The 20,669-nt window shown below is 38.0% G+C and overlaps 1 protein-coding gene across 1 annotated transcript in view; it reads left to right on the top strand.

The window, feature by feature from the left end:
• COL25A1 (collagen type XXV alpha 1 chain) overlaps nt 1-20,669 on the top strand; it is a 425,657-nt gene that overhangs the window by 258,100 nt on the left and 146,888 nt on the right. The window contains exon 5 of the mRNA XM_008689416.1: nt 6,142-6,159. Within this exon, the coding sequence (XP_008687638.1) occupies nt 6,142-6,159 (18 nt within the window). The remainder of the gene's footprint in view (nt 1-6,141; nt 6,160-20,669) is intronic.

Here is a 20,669-nt window from a genome sequence, read left to right as displayed (position 1 = left end):
TTTATTTATTTATTTATTTATTTATTTATTTATTTATTTATTTTTAAAGATTTTATTTATTTATTTGACAAAGATAGAGACAGCCAGCAGGAGAGGGAACACAAGCAGGGGGAGTGGGAGAGGAAGAAGCAGGCTCACAGCGGAGGAGGGGCTCGATCCCATAACGCTGGGATCACGCCCTGAGCCGAAGGCAGATGCTTAACCGCTGTGCCACCCAGGTGCCCTGAAACCTTCCATTTTTAAAAAAGTTTTATTTATTTGAGAGAAAGAGAGAGAGCACCCACACAAGTAGGGGGAGGGGCAGAGGGAGAAAATCTCAAGCAGACTCCCCGCTGAGTGCAAAGCCTGACATGGGGCTCGATCTCACAACCCATGAGATCATGACCTGAGCTGAATCACCAGTCGGACAACTAAACTGACTGAGCCAGCCAGGGACCCCAAAATCTTCCATTTTGAATGAATTTTTGTTTTCTTTATATTGAACCCAACGAAACCATCTCCATGTTGGCTCTCACTCCTTCTCTCAAATTTTAGAGAAGATATAACCACCAGGCTTGAGACTATAGCTATTTTTTTCTTCTGGAGTAGAATATGGCTTTTCTTTCCCAGAATTAAAACCATTAGGGATTAAGTAATTTTTAAAAGAAAACCTTAAATTGAATTACTCTTATCTAAGTAGTATTATGTGAATGTGGCTAAAGTACGAATTATTAATATGTATCCTGTAGGGTAACACAACAGGCAATATAAATTATGAATAATGTTTATTTCAGTCAAGTGTGTAAGTCCTTGGAAGCCTGAGCAGCTTACAGATATTGAGAGATTATGCAGTCTTTGCAAAGTCATTTTTTAATGAATACACATAATCCATAATGCTTTATTTCTTCAATTGGTTTTCTCTGTAGTATATCATTTGCATGTTAATTTTTTAAAAATTAATAGACACTTTATCTAAATTTGAATTAGCAGGATGAATTGTTGGTTTTATAAGCTACTATAAATTGCCATGCTATATTTGTGTAGCATTTTATAATTCACAAAGTAATTGAATATAATATTCTCACATTAATTGGCTATGGAGGCTTAATCAAACTAGGGAGGGATTTCTCTTCAGGATGGAACTCTCATGCCTTTTGTTTGGTGGCATGTATATAAGTACATACGTCCTCCTCTGAAGCTTCCTCAGGTCTCTGTCTTAGTTCCATCTCTGTTACCTGAATAAGATTCCATCGAGGGGAAAGACTTCTTCTTTGACATAGATGTGTTTATTCTGTAGTGACCAGAAGCGAAGAGGCTATTAGATTGAGAAGGACCATTTTGAAAATATAATCATGTAGTGTAATAATAGTAGACTTACAGATACTGGAAACCATCTTTGGACTAGTCAAAATAGTCTCACCTTTTAGCAATTCAATAATTGTTTCGGAAGTACCTTATAACTTGGGCACTGGGATACTGGCGATGAAATGTCAACAAATTCACCATGTGGTGAGGATGGTCACGACTCCTTCCTGGTACTGCAGGGATAGCCTGTATCTGTTCCACATAGTGGCACCGACTCTAGGTCAGGCTGCGATTCTTAAAAGGTTAAGGAATCCCACTGAGATGGCTTTATGCTAGGATCTATTGGTCCTCAAAACATCCTGCCACCAGGACAATCCTGTTACCACTCAGAGTTCCTATGATGTTCTAAAGCTTTACCTAGATGCCTACTTTATTTTTTTTAATTTTTATTTTTTAAAGATTTTATTTATTTATTTGACAGAGATAGAGACAGCCAGCGAGAGAGGGAACACAAGCAGGGGGAGTGGGAGAGGAAGAAGCAGGCCCATAGCGGAGGAGCCTGATGTGGGACTTGATCCCAGAACGCCGGGATCACGCCCTGAGCCGAAGGCAGACGCTTAACCGCTGTGCCACCCAGGCGCCTCTAGATGCCTACTTTAGATGCTATTTTCATCTGAAAAGAAAAATAAACTTGACATCGAATGTGTGGATTTGAGTCTTTTCAAGAAATAATGAAATTACAGTAATCATCTTCCAATGATCTTTTTAGACAGTAAGGGTTCCAAAATGCAAAGCCTAGGAATTATTACTCTGTAGTATTTTCTTTCAATTCAAGAGGATGAAATGAATCTGCATCTGAGGTTACTAACCATAGTAGCAAGCTTGGGATTGTTACGGATGAGTTACTCAGTTATTGAAGTAATTTCTGTCTCATTACCTTGAAGCAGAGGTAACACCTTTCAGAGTTGCGTGAACAATACTAATATTCTCTCAAGTTTTTGTAAATGAGTGTGTTTTTATTTCAAAATTTATCACAGTAAAGATGTATGTGGGTCTGTTATCCTAATTAGTATTTCAAAGTAAGAATGTACTTTTAAAGCACAAATTTGTATGCCTAGCTGTGCCTGTTGTTAATGGAAAAACAGCATTTTTCCCATCTGAAAAGGAGTGACACAGATTTACCATCTATAAAAAAATATCATGTAGTGAAACTAATTGCCTCAGTCAGAACTCTAAATGGCTTTGTCGATTTAGAGAAGGATGTTAGCACTTTCTGGCAGCCATAATTGTGATAACAGCCTAACCGGGAATGGTTAATATGGCTCTTTAATTGCCTAAAGTAACAATACATACTCAAGTGATATGTCATCTTATTTATCATGCTCCATTGTGGTTTATTTGCCTCACAAAACTTTCAACTTGCTTTGTACACTTTTCTGTCAGGCATCAGCTACTGGCTGATTGTTTTCCACCATGCTGTTCTGATTACCACTTTTTAAAGTCACTCCTCCTGCTGTTCTTTTTCTTCACGCTGGTGCCGTAGCTGCCTGGAGGGTATTGCATCGAGCTGTTGACATACAGTAGATCAGTGACTCCTGGGCACTCAGCATTCTCCACCTTTGCATCTATTTTTCAAACTCCAATATTTCTGTGACTTAACTCTTGGAATGGCTCTTGGTTATCCTAGGTTTAAGTTTTAGAAACAGCTTGGTGGTTTGCTTGGGAAAAGGGTCCTTTTAAGGAATTCCATTTTAAAAAATCCAACATAGTTTGTATTTTGTAAACCTTAGTCACAATTTATAATGATTCATTAAGAGTGTGTTTTAGAAAACCGAAAAAAATTAACTTTCACAGTTGATTACTGATAAGGTTCACTATCTGTAAATTAGAGTAGACTAGAAAAATATCCATGAATGAATGAGAATACTTGGATTTCTCAATGAACTACTCAGAAGCAACTTAAAGAAATTCTGAGATATTTCTTTTGGTGATTTGTCTGTGAAGAAGTCTTCATGGCCAGTGTCCTCAATCACCAGGGAGTTTCTGAGATGCTCTTCACTTTTGGGCTCTTGTCCAGTCTCCTATGCTCTGCACTCCCATAGGGGAAGCTGGCATGACCATGCCCATGACACCTGTCCTCTGATCACTTTCTTCATTTATCCAGATCGCTCTATTTCGAAGACTAAGAGTCTCCAGCCATTAGACTGTTTCCCGACAGTATTCTAGGTGTCTGCTGGGGAATCTTTGTTACGTCCTACTGAGTGAGAAGATTTGATGCAGGCGGTCCTGGAATCTTGTGTAACAGTTGTAAGGCTTGCACTGTGTAATCCATGTTTTAGGGAGAGTTATCAAATTTGTCACGTTATATGCATCATTTCAGGGGAAACCTATCTACCAACCCACTTCCAGCCCTCCTTTTCATGCTTCCCACCCTAGACACACACACACACACACACACACACACACACTCATGAACACCATAAAACACTTGAAAATTCATGTCACACATTACAGTACTCTGTTTCCTGGTACTATATAATTTTTAATGTCTATGTAACAGTCAACTTTCTAATTTTACTGTCACTTATTGTTTGATTTCACCACCACTAACATAAAATCCAGAACATAATGTGTATTTGTGTATAGTAACACAGAAATATAGCCATACATTGTACAAAATCTTTTGTTCAGTGCAATGGCAGGAATGCCACATTTTTAAAAAAGATTTTATTTATTTATTCAAGGGAGAGAGAGAGCATGAGTGAGAAAGTGAGAGAGAGCATGCGCAGTAGAGAGGGGCAGAGGGAGAAGTAGACTCCCCACTGAGCAGGGAGCCTGATGTGGGGCTTGATCCCAGGACCCTGGGACCATGACCTGAGCTGAAGGTAGACGCTTAACCCATTGAGCAACCCAGGCACCCCAGGAAAGCCACATTTTAAAGATAGACGGGAAAAGTCTGTCATCTGTAGAACAATCGTGGGAATCAAATGATCTCAGCAATGATGCTAAACTCTATTCTTTTGTCAAAAATATTTCTGATTTTAGATAATTCTACCTTTGGGTTTTCACCAGAAAAACCATATAAAAGATGGAATGTATTCTGTGTTTCTCTAAAAGATGCATGTTCACATTTCTGAGTCTGCACTAGTTTGAAACTTCAGGAAGGTCAGAGGCTTAAAGCATCCAGACGAGAGAAGCGGAGTGTAGGTGGGAGTGAGCACATATTGTAATTTGTCCATTACATGGATCTGGGAAGATCTGCATTCACATGTAGGTGGGGAGCCTTGCCTTTGTAGGTCCCCCATGTTTAGTGCTAATTTTAGGTTATCTGTTACCCTCAAGCACCTCGGCTGACCTGCTTTGTGTACAGGTATCAGTTAACAGATTGGGAGACTGCTGGTTCTAGGTCTACATCTCCAAGCAGAGATTCACACTGTTGCTTGCAGTCCAGGGGTGGTTATGAAGTTTAGAGCATCCACTCGGCTGAAGGGTGGGTGCTCTGATATCATTGTGGATCTGAGCAAGTCTGTGTACAACTGCAAGTTTAAACGTCAGTGAAAGGCAGAATGACCTGGTGGAAAATGCATGAACATTGGCATCAGATTTGGGTTTTTAAAATCTGGCTTTTCCACCTGTAGGCTGTGTGACTGTTAGTTTATTTCTATGGGCATCAGTTTCTTCACTTGTGAGATGCAGAGCAGTCATAAGGAATAAATGGACTAACATGTCCAAAAGTCCCCAGTACGTGGAAAGTACCACCCCTAGAACACTGGAGTGTTGTGGGAAATAGCCACGGTAACTGGTTTAGCTCCCTTTCCTGGTTTGATTAGATAAAACCGGGCTGTTCTATCCCCAGTCAGTTAGAGAATAAGTACCTAGAGAAAGTCCAAACCTGGAGAGGGTCTGAGAAAGAGAGAAAGAGAGAGGGAGGAAGGGAGAGAGAAGGAGAGTGTTCTTTGGAGCTGTATTAGTTCTGTGCTTTTCTATATTGATACCCTGTGGCATAGAGCTGGTACAATGAGATTGTACATTATTAATTTATTTTTAAAGATTCCTTACCTTGGTGTACACTTTTTCTTTCATCTCGTCTTCTATGAAACCCAATTAGAGGTTTTAAGAAGGCAATGTGTGTAATCAATACTTTTATTCACAGGTGATTTTTCTTGAGAAGCATTTACAGTCATGCTGCTTTGAAATTTTTATCAGCTTAAACAACAAGAAAGTGACATTCAAACTGAATGAGGTGATCCAGTGGTTCCATGATCTATTGACCGAGTGAGGAGTTATGATGCACTTTAATTGAGCCTAAGTCTTCTGATATTCTTTTAAAATGCCCTTGGGTTGGATTGTACAGAGTAAAAGATAGGTGTTTATTTTTAAAATTGACTTAAAGGATTATTGAAACAATGAGAAATCCAAAGACTCAGGGAATACTAAAACTAAAAATATCTGCCTCTTTTTTTCGTGTCACTGTGCTCTTTGAATATGTAGCTCATAGTAATAGTCTGTGCTAGAAAGCCCTCCGGGGAAGTAACCCATTCATTACGATAACGTAGTTCACCTTTTACCTTCTTTTTCTCCAGTTTAACTCTAGAGCATACTAAAGCCCTTGGGTCATTTTGGAGTTAACATATAATTGACCACAATAGCAGGATTTTAGATAAATAGCATAGAATAAAAATATTAAGATATAATACGATTTTTTAAAACCACAATGTAAAATTTGTCGGTAGATAGGTATTATTATCTTCGAAAACATTTTGTAAAGATTTTCAGAACTAGTTTAAGTTTTGCTAGTGAGAATAAAGGCAATTTTGTAATTGTTCTCCTTTTTTCTTTTTTTCTTTACAATTTCAGGGTCAACCTGGTCCTCAGGTAAGTGAACTCTTTTCCTAACAAATTAATTTCGATTTAGGATTTCCTCAGTGTGGAGATTTTTCTGCAATTCTTTTCAAGTCTATAAAAAAGCTATGAACCAGTAATCATGACACACAGTAGACCAAATATTTCCCAGGAGTAAAGCTCTGGGGCCTCTCCAGGGCTGTGTGAGCCACATCAGCTGTTGGGCCAGATGGCAAGTTTAACAATGTGCTATCATACAAAGCAAAACTCTTAACCGATCGGAAACAGTGCCACAGGACCTGAATGTAAGATAGAATGACTTAGTAGATGTCGGGCATGAGCTGGTTTGCGTTAGGGACTGATTAATCATGTATTAATAATGTTGCCGTAAATCCACACAGACTCTGATTATTTAGAATGTGATCATACCAGCGACTTTTGATTCATTACAGACAGATACGGAATTTGATCTACATTTTCAATATAAACCAACTGCTGAAGACATGATTTATAATTAAATGTGAATGCAGTCAACAGAAAAATCTTTGGAGCTATAAATTGTATTGAAGAAAATGAGGAAATTTTAGGAAGGAGAGGAATGTATAGGAAAGATGAAAGTACAAAAGAAGGGAGTTGTCAGAAATGAAGAGTCAGTAAAAAACAACACACTCAATATTACTGATTGTGCTCTGTTAGGAAGCTGTGGAGAAGGGAAAGCCATTATTAATGTTTTACCTTTAACACCATAATACCCATAAATAATGTAGCTATTTATTGAGTTCCTCTTACGTCTCTTTCCCCTTGATATGCCAAATGCTATTTCTGCCCTAGATTATTTTGTAAATAAACAATTTTGATGATATCTTTGTTAGTCAATATTCAAATTGTTTGCTGTGGACTAATTCTCATACTAGACCATGCGAATATTATTTATAGTTTTATGAGCTCGGTGTCTAAGGCTATCTAACAGAACAAACAAAAAACCCCACATACTTCAGTTAGAGCAATCCTTTCCATAGCACGCTCATGAGAAAAAGTTTGGGATGTAATTAATTTATATTCATATCAGAAAATACTCTTATTATTTGTGATTTCCACTCTTATTTTCTAAGTTGGCTCACTTATTGGAGGGAAAAAAATCTACAAAAGAAAGTTGTAGCTTATTTCCTAAATTTGAAACTGCTACATTATAATGGGATGAAGTCCAAGTAAAAGGTACTTTGCATGCTTTATTTTATTTAATGCTTACAACAGCCCTGGAAAACACTATTTTATACACACACACATACACACACACACACATGCACATACACACACTTACACACATACACTCACACAGAATCAGAAGAGATCCATGACTCACCTGGGGTGACCCCATAAAACTGGGGATAGAAGTCAAGTGTGTCTGTGAAAACCTCTACCCCTGTAGCACTCATCTCTCAAGAGAAGATGAAAGGTGAGATAACAGAGGATAAAAGAAGTTGGAGTGCTGGTTTTGAGATTATTATAATCTGTAACATATTTTAAGTATTAATAGGACCTCTGTCTTAGCCTAGATCACCTCTGTCTACCCTAAAGCAATCTTTTAGATAACGATTTGGGTATAAATAATTTATTTGGGAGACAATCCCAGGAAGCATTGTGAGGGAATGCGGTAATGACACAGGAGAGGCAAGATGGCCAGAAAACAGATGTATTCCTGAGGAAGCTGTGAGAGACTGTAGAGCTTGTCTCAGAATTGCCCCTGAAAGGCTGGGGAAATTGATGTATTTGTCTACTAATTTCCCTTCCTCTATTGTTGAGAAACATGCTTGGGTGTTAACTCCCCAGCACTTCTGGTCTGCCCCAGAGGAATGCAGGCAGCCGCAGGACTAGGACGTGTGGGACCTGTATTATCGAGTCGCCTTGGAGGGAGGCAGTGGTGAGGGCTGGCACCTACATCTGTGACAGCATCCAAGGGCAAGAATCCTACAGACAAAACAAAGAGGGGAAATTTCAGATATGGATATAAAGCCTTGGAAAATTGGACAAAATGATAGCATTGAAAGCATATTAGTTAATGAGATGTTAAAGAAAATAGCTAAGAAGAAGAATATGTTCATAATAAATCTTGAGTTCGCAGCCACAGTTAATGAGAAGAAGAAAGATGATAAACCAGTGATAAACCAGTGTAGGAAGCCAAGAATGGGCAGAACATCATGGATCACTGTAACCAAGATTTGAAAATATATCATGGCACTTTAAAAAGTAAAGTTTATCTAACTGCCTGTACTTGAAAACTTTGGAACCTTTCAAGGAAGAGAGAATTGGCATTTTAAAATGGTGACCTGCTCTGGTTTTCCTTCATCTTGACTATCTGTTTGCCTTTAGTGGACACTCGAATCACATGATCATTTTATTCAAAATGTCTCCCTCTTGTCACAGCAAAAGGATAAGCCATGGATTCAGGAAGAATAAGCATGAGGGGAAATGCGAAGCCAGGAAATAACTCACTTCATCTTTCTATGGCACAGAAAATAGGCAAAGAGTTTTTTGGGTCTGTCCCCAAGGAAAAGTCTGACTTACCTCTTAACTCTACATCACCATCATAGCATTTTTCAAAAGAAACTTCCAATTTTAGATTTTAAAATAAGTAATTCTTAATGGAGTTTTTCATTTAGTGCTTAATGATTATTAACTATGCACTGAGATTTTTATAAGTTATAGAAGTATTTGGTATACAGATTCCTTTCCATTCTGTATTTTAATTTTCCCTACCACCTATCACAATGTATTACTTTCCCAACCTCTAATCTACTCTTGGGAAATTTCTTCTGCAAAAAGTACAAACTAAATGGGCTTTTACCTCCAAGAACAAATTTGACTACCCAAAAGTATGAACACTTAGAAACGATGTAGTAAATGTGATTATCAATATGTACAGGAGAGTTACGGTATCTTATACAATTATGTCTTACATTACCATGTTACCAAGAATCCACTTTTTCCTTGAGTAAATTTATATAAAGTACACATTAAATCTGTTTAATATATATTTATAATGTACATACAGTGAATAAACAAGCAAGGTACATTTAAAACCTAAATTAGGAAATTTTTATGGGTTTTTAAATGGTTGAAAGGTTTCTTTTATTTGACCAAGTTTCTCTTAAAATGTCCATGTTCTGTGTTTTGGCTTACTAAAAATGATTTTATTCACATACGGTATATATAGCGTGTACAAGAATTTATAATTTGGGGTGTATCTTCCCTTTTTTCCCTTCATTTTTTTGGTGAATTAAAATGATATCCACTTCTTTCTTGATAATCTACTTCTTTAATTTCCCTAATTTTATAAGATTTCTGAGCTAAAATTCTTCATAACTTATTTTTTGTTATTTATATATGTAAGTTTCAATGCAACCAAGGTGCCACATTCCTTCCCTGCTACTTCTGCGCCTTCCTTATCCCTGTGTCTTCTTAGCACATATTGTTAACTATGGGGAAAGGGCTCTCTGCTATGAGCCTGCTTCTTCCTCTCCCACTCCCCCTGCTTGTGTTCCCTCTCTCACTGGCTGTCTCTATCTCTGTTGAATAAATAAATAAAATCTTTAAAAAAAAGGGGGGGGGGAGAAAAAGGAAGAAGAAAGTTTGCTGCCTAAACAAGATTTCTCCAAACAAGTTCCCTTAACTAGTCTTCAAACCCATGTTTCTCACCCGCTCCCTGAGTCACAACCATGTCACTGAGGGATGACTCCTTAGCGGGACTACCTACTCCACTGAAAATCCATACCCCCCCTGACTGGGTAGCATTGTGAGAGATACATTTCTAAAATCCCAAATCCCAATTGACAGTGATTTTCCATTAAGACAGTATTACCTATACTGTTTCTATTGTACAATAAGATTTTTTTTGGTGCATTAGAAACAGGCTTTTGTGAATTGAGCTGGGAACATAAACCATATTTTATTAGGTTTCCTGTGGGAAGATTACAATCAGATTTCCAAACAACTAACTTCCAAAAAAAGAGTTGTCAATGTTTGAGTTGAGAGATTGCACATCCTTTAAAGTTTACTAAAGTACTTGGACAGAATTATAATTGGCAACTTGTTATTCATGTGCAAATGTTTATGTCAGTAGAGTGTTCTCACATAGGTTGAACATTCCCACATCATCTTATTCACAGTATTATTCCGTGCAAAACTCTCCCTTAGAGAGGGAAAGGCTCGATTCTGCGTCTTCGGTTTCACGCCTTCTTTAGTTAGGACTTCCAGATTAATAAGGTTTTATTTTGTAGACCGATGGTAAAAGGGAAAATGTCTATTATTCAGGGAGTTCTTCTGATTATCTTCTGAAAGCTGAAGACGGCCTAGATGGATTTAGCTTAGATTGTTAAGAAATTGTGAGGACCGCAAAGCTAAATGGCAGTGATAGTATGAAACTGAATATGAAAATAGGCCTTAGGGAAGAGAGGTGGGTCTTTGCATTTACCTAAATGGGTGAGCAAATGGTTCTTGACAAGGGAAATGAGATGGTGAAAGGGTATTAGGAAGGGGAAAAAAAGGCAATTCTAGCAGCTGTGGTTAAGATGGGAAAAGAGGCAGGGAAGTGAATGGAGAGGATGCTGCTGTGAATCCATTGTCTCAAAGGAAATCAAATCCTTGGAGAGGAAAAAGAATGGGGTAGAGTAAATAATGTCACAGAGACTGGGGAAAAATGGCTGCGTAAGAAGAGAACAAATAAGTGATGAGAGAACAAGTCGGGAGAAAGGAGGAAAGGAAATGAGAAAAAAAAACAGATGTGCGTTTGTATTTCAAACTAGAGGTCATGAGAATTATTTGGGAGGTGGGGCAAAATTAATCTATTGAAATAAAAATCACCCTACTGTTTGCTCATTAATTCATATTAGCACAGTTTCAGTCAGTACCTCAAGGATTTATTTAGCTCCTGGGTACAAGGCACAGCAGAAGGCTGTGAAATTGTGGTGAACAAGACAGACCCAGTCTCTGTTCTTTTGGCAGTTCTTTTAATATTCATAGTCAAGGAGAGGGTTGAAGTTCTGTCAACTCTCGCAGACCTGCCATTCCGAGGGTGAGTTCAACCCTACCTGCAAATCCTGCCCTGTGCCTGCACATCCGGTAATCCCCAGGTGTCATGGGGACCTTAAACGTGAGGCATTTAGGAAGACTATTTTCCAGCATGCAGGTGACCCATTGCTCTAAGTGTGGTCCTGCTGCCGTGCCTTAGTTCTAATGATTGAGTTGCTGCCCACATTCAGGTGCCCCTGTTCTGAGAGCTGAACCCTGGCTCCCCATGCCTACATTCCCTGTCTACACGAGGCTCTTCATCCCAGGTCCTCCCTTTCCTCTCCTCTCTACTGCCAGGTACGAGAGTCACGGTGCTCATGCTCTGAGCAACCGCAGTGAAATCCTCTAGCTCACTGCCTGCCTGACAGAATCCCACATTTCTGTGTCTTTGATCCTGACGTCCCCATTACCATTCTGCACGCTGTGAGGACATGACTGCTACCCGCCTGGCCAGTCACGGCTGCAAGGCAGGTGAGTCAGGAAAGTGAACATTCAGCTTTTTCCTGTCTCTATGGTGGAGATACCGAGGGGTAGGAGGGAGCATAGCAGCGGCCAATATCATCCCACATATGTCTGCTGGGTAAAGTTTTTCCATCATGCTTCTGATGATGTCATTCTTCTGACCCCAGAACTTTATATTTCAATACGATTACCACTTAGAGGCCAACGAAATCTAATTATTTGCCTGACATTTAAATCCTTTGATTTGGCCTGTTTTTCTAGCCCTGTCTCCCGCTAAGTTTTCATTTAACGCTCTGAACACTATGCTTCATCCAAACCAAATACGACCATGTAAGTTTTTTCCTCTTCCAATCTGTTTTTCTTCATTTGTCTTTTCTTAGAATAGCCTTTTCTCAGAACTATTTCCCTCTTAGTCCCTAGATATACCCAGTTTCCACACATTCAGATATGGTCACCTTTCCTACTTACATGACATTTCTTCCATCAAGATATCTGCTCTCTCTTTTGCTGAATCCCCACAACACATGAGGTGTGCAACTTTTTATACTACTTTACACTGGAGGGGCATAGACAGCAAAGCCAGACAGACTGCAGGTCAAAGCTCTGTGACCTTGGGCAAGTTACTCAGACACTGAGTCTCATCTTCCCCATCTGTAAAGCAGAGATAATAATTTCTTACCTCAACAGATACTGTGAGGATTAAAATAACATAATTTATGTATAACTTTTAATGCAGTGCCTAGTACATGACAGGCATGTAGTAAATATTAATTTCCTCCTTCCATTGTACTTTTTCCTCTTTCTGTTGTATCGTAGTCATTTATACACATCCCTTCTCTCATGACTACTAGCTTTTATGGTCTTCAAGGGCAGAGCTACGCTTTCTCTCATCTTTAATATCCTCCATAACACTTCACTTCGTACCTGTACATAGTAGATGTTCAGCAAATGTTGTTGAGTTATGAATGGTGTATACAAGAGCTTAAGGAAGAGGAAGCTAAGGAAGAGAGAAACTATCAGCTCTTCATGATTCTAAACACCCCATCGGTATTACCATGTGTCATCAATAATGCCACTTAAAACAGGCCTCTGAGGTTTCTAAGCTCTGAGATTTTACTGAACATTTGTCAGTTTTCATATCTCACTTCTACTTGGTTTGGAGGGCTTGGATACTTTTGTTTCCTTTCATTATAGTAGTTTATTTATACTGATATTTAGTATTTGGTAAAATAAGCAGCCTTAATGCAGGGCCATACTTATGATGTATTATTTTTGTTTTTAGCCATTTATATGTAGGGTTCAAGGCTTATCTTTGATTTTTAGTAATCAAGACAGTTATGGAAAGCAGTTTATGGTGGTTGTGTTTCATGCCACATTTCTTAAACAATCATATTCTTCCACCAATAAATACTTGAACAGAAACTACAGAAACTAGTTTAAAAAAACCTTCTCAGGAGTCCGTCTTGTATGCGTTACAAAGATACAGTGGCCTTTTCTTCACCCCCAATAGCTCCATCAGTACGTTCAGTAGAAGGCAGTGAGATAGTGGAACCACTGTATTAAGGGAAAGGTACTCCTTCTGTACCAAGGGCATTTCTTTTGCATAAAATTTTCAGAATTTCAAAGCCCTCCTCATAACTCTCCTTTGGAGTTGCATGTGAACATGAAGGAGATATAATTCCCTTAGGAATTTGGAGGACTGTATGTTGTAATTCTGTATTACTCAGTGAGAAAAAAATGTAAGAGAAAACCACAAGCAAATACCATCAGACAACTGCACATGCAGGCGTGTGGCTTCCATTTGTATTTTTTCAAATGCACTAGAGAAGACGTAGAAGATGTCATATTGCCTTTTCCCCCCAAATCCCTTTTTGCTGTTTTGTTGTTGTTCTGACATTGTCACTGCCATTTCACAATATTTTACTAAAATGTACAAGAATCAAGCTGTGTGTGTCTTGTAAGGAATTATTCCCAAATAAAATAGTATATTTTGGGACAGTATTTAACTTTCTGTTCATATGTTTTTAATTATATACTAAGCTCCTTCTAACCTAACACTTTAGCAATTCCCATATTTCATGTTTGTGCTCCAGTCCAGCCTTTTTCGGATCCACATAGTCTCACTTGGGGGCAGGGGGAGGACATGTACATTCTCCAAGAAATTTGAAAAGCATGTGTGTGTGTGTGCATGTGTGTGTGCGCGTAGAAAGTATTTATTTTGCTCAATACAGAATAGAACTATCATATTAAACTAGTAACGTATTCATTCCTGAATAAATTATGCTAGATCTGAAAAAGCAGTATCATTCCCCACTATCTGTATTTTATGTGGTAGTTATATGATGGAGAGAATGATTACAAAAGATTTTAGATTTTCTGGTATTTGATTAAGTAATTGGTTAATTGAAAGACTCCATTGTAGTCCATTTAGCTTATACCTATATATATTTATATACTTAATACTAGATAAATATAAACTTATATACTATACACATAGTATAATAATTTATTCATCTTACTGTCATCTATATATCTTTTTTTAACATGGTGATTTGTATACTGATATGGTATAACATCATCTCAATATTTAATTTTAGCTTAAAATTCTTTCCCACTAAAATTAATTGAAGAACTACTTTCTGTTGCCAACTTTATGTTTTATTTCTTATCAAATGTATTCCTTTTAATTCTCCTGAATAAAGGTGAGTGGCACATAGACTTTCACAAGTAATTAAATTAATCCAACTTTGATTTACATATGCTGAAGTTTGTTATCAATCCCAGAACTTACTCATTTTTGTATCTCAGTTCTTTTATATGGTTTTGATATATGCACAATAAATTTTTATTGAATAAATGTCTACAATTGGGGCGCCAGGGTGGCTCAGTCAGTAAGTGGCAGATTCTTGGTTTTGGCTCAGGTTGTGATCTCAGGGTCCTGAGAGATCGGGTTCCATGCTGAGCGCAGAGTCTGCTTGTCTCTCTCCCTCCCCCTGTGCCCTTCTTGCACTATTTCTCTCTCTCTAAAATAATTAAATAAAATTTTAAAAAATGAAATAAATGCCTACAATTAATAATTCAGATTTAAAGATAGTTTTATATGTATTTAATGATGAAAGGACTGAAACAACTGAAAATATCAGCTTTTAGCAGAATACATTGAGTGGGGTTAAGGGAATGGGCTACATGGGCAGATACCTGCATTTAAATACTGGTCATTTACAAACTGTATGACTTTGAGCAAATTATGTTTTCCTTCAGTTTTTCAATGTAAAAGATGGTTGGTTTGACTTAATACATGACTTAATGAAGCATTTAGAACAGTGTATGGCACATGCATTATTATTCAAGTCCTATTTATGCACATGTAAATATCTGCATACAAGCCCTCTCACGGGAGCGCTCGCACGGAGACAGCCATGATGTCACAGAACCCTCATAACGGGACCTCATCTGCTGGATCAAAATCCAATAGCATAATTGCCTCAAGTCATATAGAAATTTAGGTTAAGTAGTTCAATTTTAAGATTAAGAAATTCATGAAAAGTGATGATCACTGTTATGAGTCTAGTATAGGATTCTTTATCTAAAACAAATTTTTAGTGCACACTTATGTGTCTGATTCTTTCTAAAGCTAATGAAGAGTTTTAGTTAAAAATATTATTCTTCAGTGAGGTAAAATTCACTTCAAAAAATTATTCATGAATTTTCTCAAGTAATATTATATAAGTGTATGTAATTTCACATGTATGTTTTTATGGATTCCTTGGTTTGACAATTTTGATGTCCTAACCAAAATTCTTAATCAGCTAAATTTATTTTCTCTCTAAATACCTCTAGTGATATTTAATTGATACCATGTTTTAAATATAGAATGTATTTATTGCACCAGGTGGAGATTAAAGTGGAAGAATGTTATAAGATAGTAGGTAGAAAAATAGCTCAGAAACATTTTATTCTACCTTCTTTCTTTTGGGTAGGCCACATTTAAACTTAGTTTAAATAATAACTACGGGAGACTCTATTACCTCCCTAAGTTAATGTGAATCTTTACACTTCAGGTTTTTTTTTTTTTTTCAAATGGTCAGTATATTCAATGTTAACTATTTAAGATTTAGATCAGGCATAATCTACTGCCATAATTCACATTCAGTAAATAGTCTTTCTATAAAAAATACACTGAGGGGTGCCTGCGTGGCTCAGTGGGTTAGACAAATGCTTAATAGGCTCAGGTCCTGATTTCAGGGTCCTGGGATTGAGCCCCGTGTCAGGCTCCCTGCTTAGTTGGGAGCCTGCTTCTTCCTTTGCCCCTTCCCTTACTCATGCTCTGTCGTGCTCTTTCTTTCAAGTACATAAATAAAATCTTAAAAAAAAATACAGAGTTGAAAACAAATCAAAGGTGATGCATCCTTAATTGATATAGTTGAATAAATATCAAGTATCATTTTTGATCTGGCAACGTGAACTATGGAGCTATTTGGAAAAGAATAAACACAGTGGGGTTTTCGGTTTCTGAAAGAAATCTTACTCCTTACAATAAACTCAGAGCCACCATTTACACTCATGCCAGTTGTGTACTGTGCAAGGCTGTTCAGCAAAGGGACAGGGAAGGTCTGAAATTCAGCTCATGCTTCACTTGCCAAGCTATGAGCTCTGGCATGGGTCTGCATCTACCTGAAGGAAAGCCTCCTTATCTAATTAATACAGTCTCAGTGTAGACCATCAGAACCCTGAATGAAGTGTATGCAACATACTCAAAGAAAATTAACCAGTCTTAGTGGTGGGCATTAGGATCTGAAATGTGTGTTCAGGAAGAAATATGGAGTAGGCAGTAGGCATATCCTGGAGAGAAGCCACAGCTGGGTGTACAATAGACAAGTAGCAGCTGAAATTGTGGCACTGAGTGAGATGACCAGAAAGTGTGTATCGAGGGTAAGAGAAGTCATGGGCGGAGGAGGGTTAGTTATGAAGTACAAAGAGAGGGAGGAAAAAGAAGGTCTCCTACAGAGAAACCCCCATCAGACAGTGGAAGACCCAGGAGAAGGCATTGCCAAAGAAGCTAGAGGAGAAGCCGTCAGTTCTATGAGCTACAGTCACCGGGTTTCCAACTATGAGGTTACTTAGCAACTTTAGTGGCCTGGTGGTTTTCAAAGCAATATTGCCATGGTTTTAGGAATGACTCAGTATTGAAAATGTGGGAGAGCGAAAAATAGAACATTCTTTCTAAAAGTTGGGAGTCACAGGCAGGAGGGAGACAGGATCCAAAAACATCTGTCCATATTTGAGATGTAAGAAAAAATATCTTTCATTGAGCAGAGTTCATCTTCAAGAGACTGTGCAAAGTTGTTTTATTCCTTTTACTATTAGTCTTTACTCTGAACTAGATTTATGAGTCAACAGATGAGAAATTATAGTGACCCCAAAAAGCACAACTTTTAGCTGAAATCAAATATATCCTCATATACATTCATTGGAAGCATGTGGTCATACAGATATCTCTGACTTTTTGAAGGTCAACTGGCTATTCAGGGAAGACTAATTTTAACTCTGATAACTTCTTAGAGACCTCTGTTGCAGGAAACCTGATATTATATCTATTGATACTTACCATGTATAAGGTACAAGGCTACATTTGAATTAGGAAGAAAAGAGTGGAAGGAAATAATATTTACAGACCGTATGTTCTTTTAATTACTTCCTGCAACTCCCGTGTGAGATAAATATTGTTTGTTCCATCCTACAGATGCAGAAACTGAGGGTCAGAGAGGTTAAGTGACCTGCCAAAGATTGCGTTTTAGTACATGTTAAGGCCTCAAAAGGCATCGTTTGTTATATTTCCCCATATAACTTTCTTCTTGCCCTTAGGCACCCTGATAACTTAGTATGAAGCACAAATCTTATACCTAGCATGGTGAGGTGAGTTTTATAAGAGTCACAAGTGCTTTAGGAATTCAAAACAGAGAAAACATTTCCAAAAGAAGGTCAAGTAAATCTTAGGGAAGAGAAGTCACTGAGATGAGCCATCAATGACTGGCCATAATGACAGTGAGGTTGTAGAAGGGTGGAGACAGGATGCTTACTGGACTAACATTTGTACTGGGACTAACATTTCTTTCAGAAACTCAAATTTCTACTATGTTTATTTGTTTTCCAAATAGCTCCATAGCTCAAGTTGCCAGGTAAGAGGTTTCAAGAAGATGTGCTATAATTATTCCAAGTCAAATGATAATTAAGGATGCTTATTCGGTAGAAAGAATGGCATAAACAGAGATACAGTGGTGACAGCAGTGAAGAGTCCTCTGAGAACAGCTGGTATTCAATAAGGCTGACTGGAGGACAGGATCCTCATGTGGGGAATTGAGGCAGGGGTGGGAGGGGATAAAACAAAAAAGGAAAGCTAGGAGCAGATCATAGAGAACTTTGGACACAGGCAGAAGTGTTAACACTTTATTTGATAGGAATCTGAAGATTCGCCTAAAATAACATTTTTTTAATCATGTAACTACTTCTTTGGGGGCATTTTCAAACATACTCAAAAGGAAAAGAAAATGGTATCATAAACTGCCCTGGAACTGTCACCTAGCTTCAAGAATTGTCAGTGGCTACTCTTGTTTCATGAATCCCTTTCCCTTGTTTGTCTTGTTTTGTTTTGTTTGCTGATGTATTTAAAAGCAAAACCTAGATATCATGTCATTGCATCTGCAAATACTAAAATACTAATCTCTAACTGATGGGGACTTTCTAAAATATAACCAGTATCAACCTTAATAAAATCAACGGTAATTTCTTATTATCATCATACCCAGTCCATATTCAAATTTCCCCAGTTGTCTCAAACAAGTCTCTTTCTAGATGGTATGTTTGTTTGTTTTATCCAATTAGCATTTAATTGCTATAGCTCTTCAGTCTCTTTTATTCTCTAGTCCTCTTTTCAAAAAATTTTTTTCACGTCACCAATTTTCCCACAACAGTTGACCTGTATATGGAATGCCCCACATTCTGGATTGCTCTAACGAATTCTTTGTGGTGCTATTTGACTTGTTCCCCTGTCTTCTGTATTTCTCGTAACCTTCAAGTTCCATTTAGAAGTTTGATTAGGTTCTGGTTCAATTTTTAGGAATAATCTCTTATGAAGATATAGTATACTCCCTTCTTCATTATATCAAGAGGCAGGTAATGTTCTTTTGATCAGTCGGTCAAGTGGTATTGGCCTGATTCTCTGCAACCTTTCCTGCAACACCTTTGTTTCCATGGAGAATTGTTGCCTATAATGACTTTTTCACTGGGGCCTTGACAGTTTTGGGGCTGGGGAAATGTTCAGAAATGTGCTTTAGGAAACATAATCTGACAAAAGTATGTAGGATGGAATAAAGTGAGGGAAGACCTGGAGAGACTTGTAGACTGTTTTGTTTTCCAGGAATAAGGATATTGGCAACAAACATGGAAAGATCAATTCAAGGGATTTTGTGGAGAGTGAAATCTCTGGGACTTGGCAATCGATTCCATTTGCCAAATCCGACATAACACTGACCTTTTAGAGTTGAAGGAGTAGTGGTGTGTTTAACAAAAACAGGAAGGTCAGGGGTCATGAGTGGCTTGCAGTAGAAATTGAGAAGTTTGGTTTGAGAATGATGAGTTTGCGCTGATGATGGCATATCTTGGCTTAGACATCTGGTGAGCAGTTGGGAATGCGGTACTGCAGGCTGGAAAAGAATTGAGGACATAAGTCAGGTAATAATTAAAGCCTTGAGGGTACATTTGATAGCTGATGAAGGGAGTAAAGTGAAAAGACAAAAGGTTTAGACACAAATTTGGGCAATCATGACATATTTGAGTTTTGTCAACCCTTCCTCCCCAAAGCTCTGGTTTATTTAGTTTTAGTTTAACCCAGGGTGACTCCTTTCCAGGGCCCCAAAGACTGGCTCAGCAGTTTCCCTTCTCATAGCTCAGCTTTCTTCTTCCTAAGGGAAAGAAATGCCCCCAAGACCAATATGTATTTCAACTCATGTTACTTTATTTTTCCTAAAACCAGACTGTAAAAATATGACTTCTACTCTGCTACCTCCCTTCTCTTTCTTCAAATCCAATTTTCTTTCTTTGCTATGGCCAACCTATTATTAAACAAGTTTGATGGATGTAGTCAGGAGAAGATAGGACCTTAAAGTGAGGGAATAGAGGGCGAAAGCAACTTTTCTTCCCTTTGAGTTTTGGGGAGGGTGAATGGATGTGTTTGGGGAGCAAGGGGAAGAACCCAAGGGAATTGCATTGGTTGAAAAGACAATGAGAGCAATGATACATAGCAGGCAAGGTTGGGGAGGAGGCATGCGTGCATAGGTACGATATTACCTTCGCTCCACAGAGAGAGGAGATGAAGCTACAGAAGAATCCGGAGATGGAGAGCACAGTAGTTGTACAAAGCTTATGTTAAAAGCTTTTGATCTTTTTAGTCATCAGCTGAGAGTGAGAGAAACTGGGCTTCTAATTTATATGGGAAGCTTGAGAATCATAGACAAGACCTGAGATTCAGCCTCTCCTGGTCTCCTTTGACAGTTGACTGATTTTTATTCCTTCTCCATATCTCCTTAGACTCAAAGAGATATCTGTCCTTATCCCTGTGTTGTGCTCAGTTGCCCTTCACAAAACTGCATTGCTTTATAAAATACTACGAATGAAGCAAAGAATCGAACTGACCTGCAAACCAGGCTTTCCCGAGTAGCCTGGGCAAAATTGGGTTGGGATAGTATAATAGGAAGCACGCTGAAATAAATTATTGTAAATTAAACCCCAAGTTTAAAGATGGGTGTACCTCTGAATACGTTTGAATTCTACTGAGGAGGGTAAGAGTATTGTACCATAGCTTACACCATTAGCTATAAAATCACAGGGGCTACTGTGGGCATTTAGAGAGCAAGTTGATACTTTCTTTCAACAAAAGGAATGTTTGGGATTCCAAGTCTTTCACCATGGAGTTCATTTTATTTGACCTCTTAAAAATAGGTAAAAAAAAAAAAAAA

Source organism: Ursus maritimus, unplaced genomic scaffold (assembly GCF_017311325.1).
Source record: "Ursus maritimus isolate PB19 unplaced genomic scaffold, ASM1731132v1 scaffold_11, whole genome shotgun sequence".
Lineage (NCBI taxonomy): Eukaryota > Metazoa > Chordata > Mammalia > Carnivora > Ursidae > Ursus > Ursus maritimus.
The sequence above is the reverse complement of the archived record's forward strand: the minus strand, read 5'-3'. Positions and strand labels throughout refer to the sequence as shown.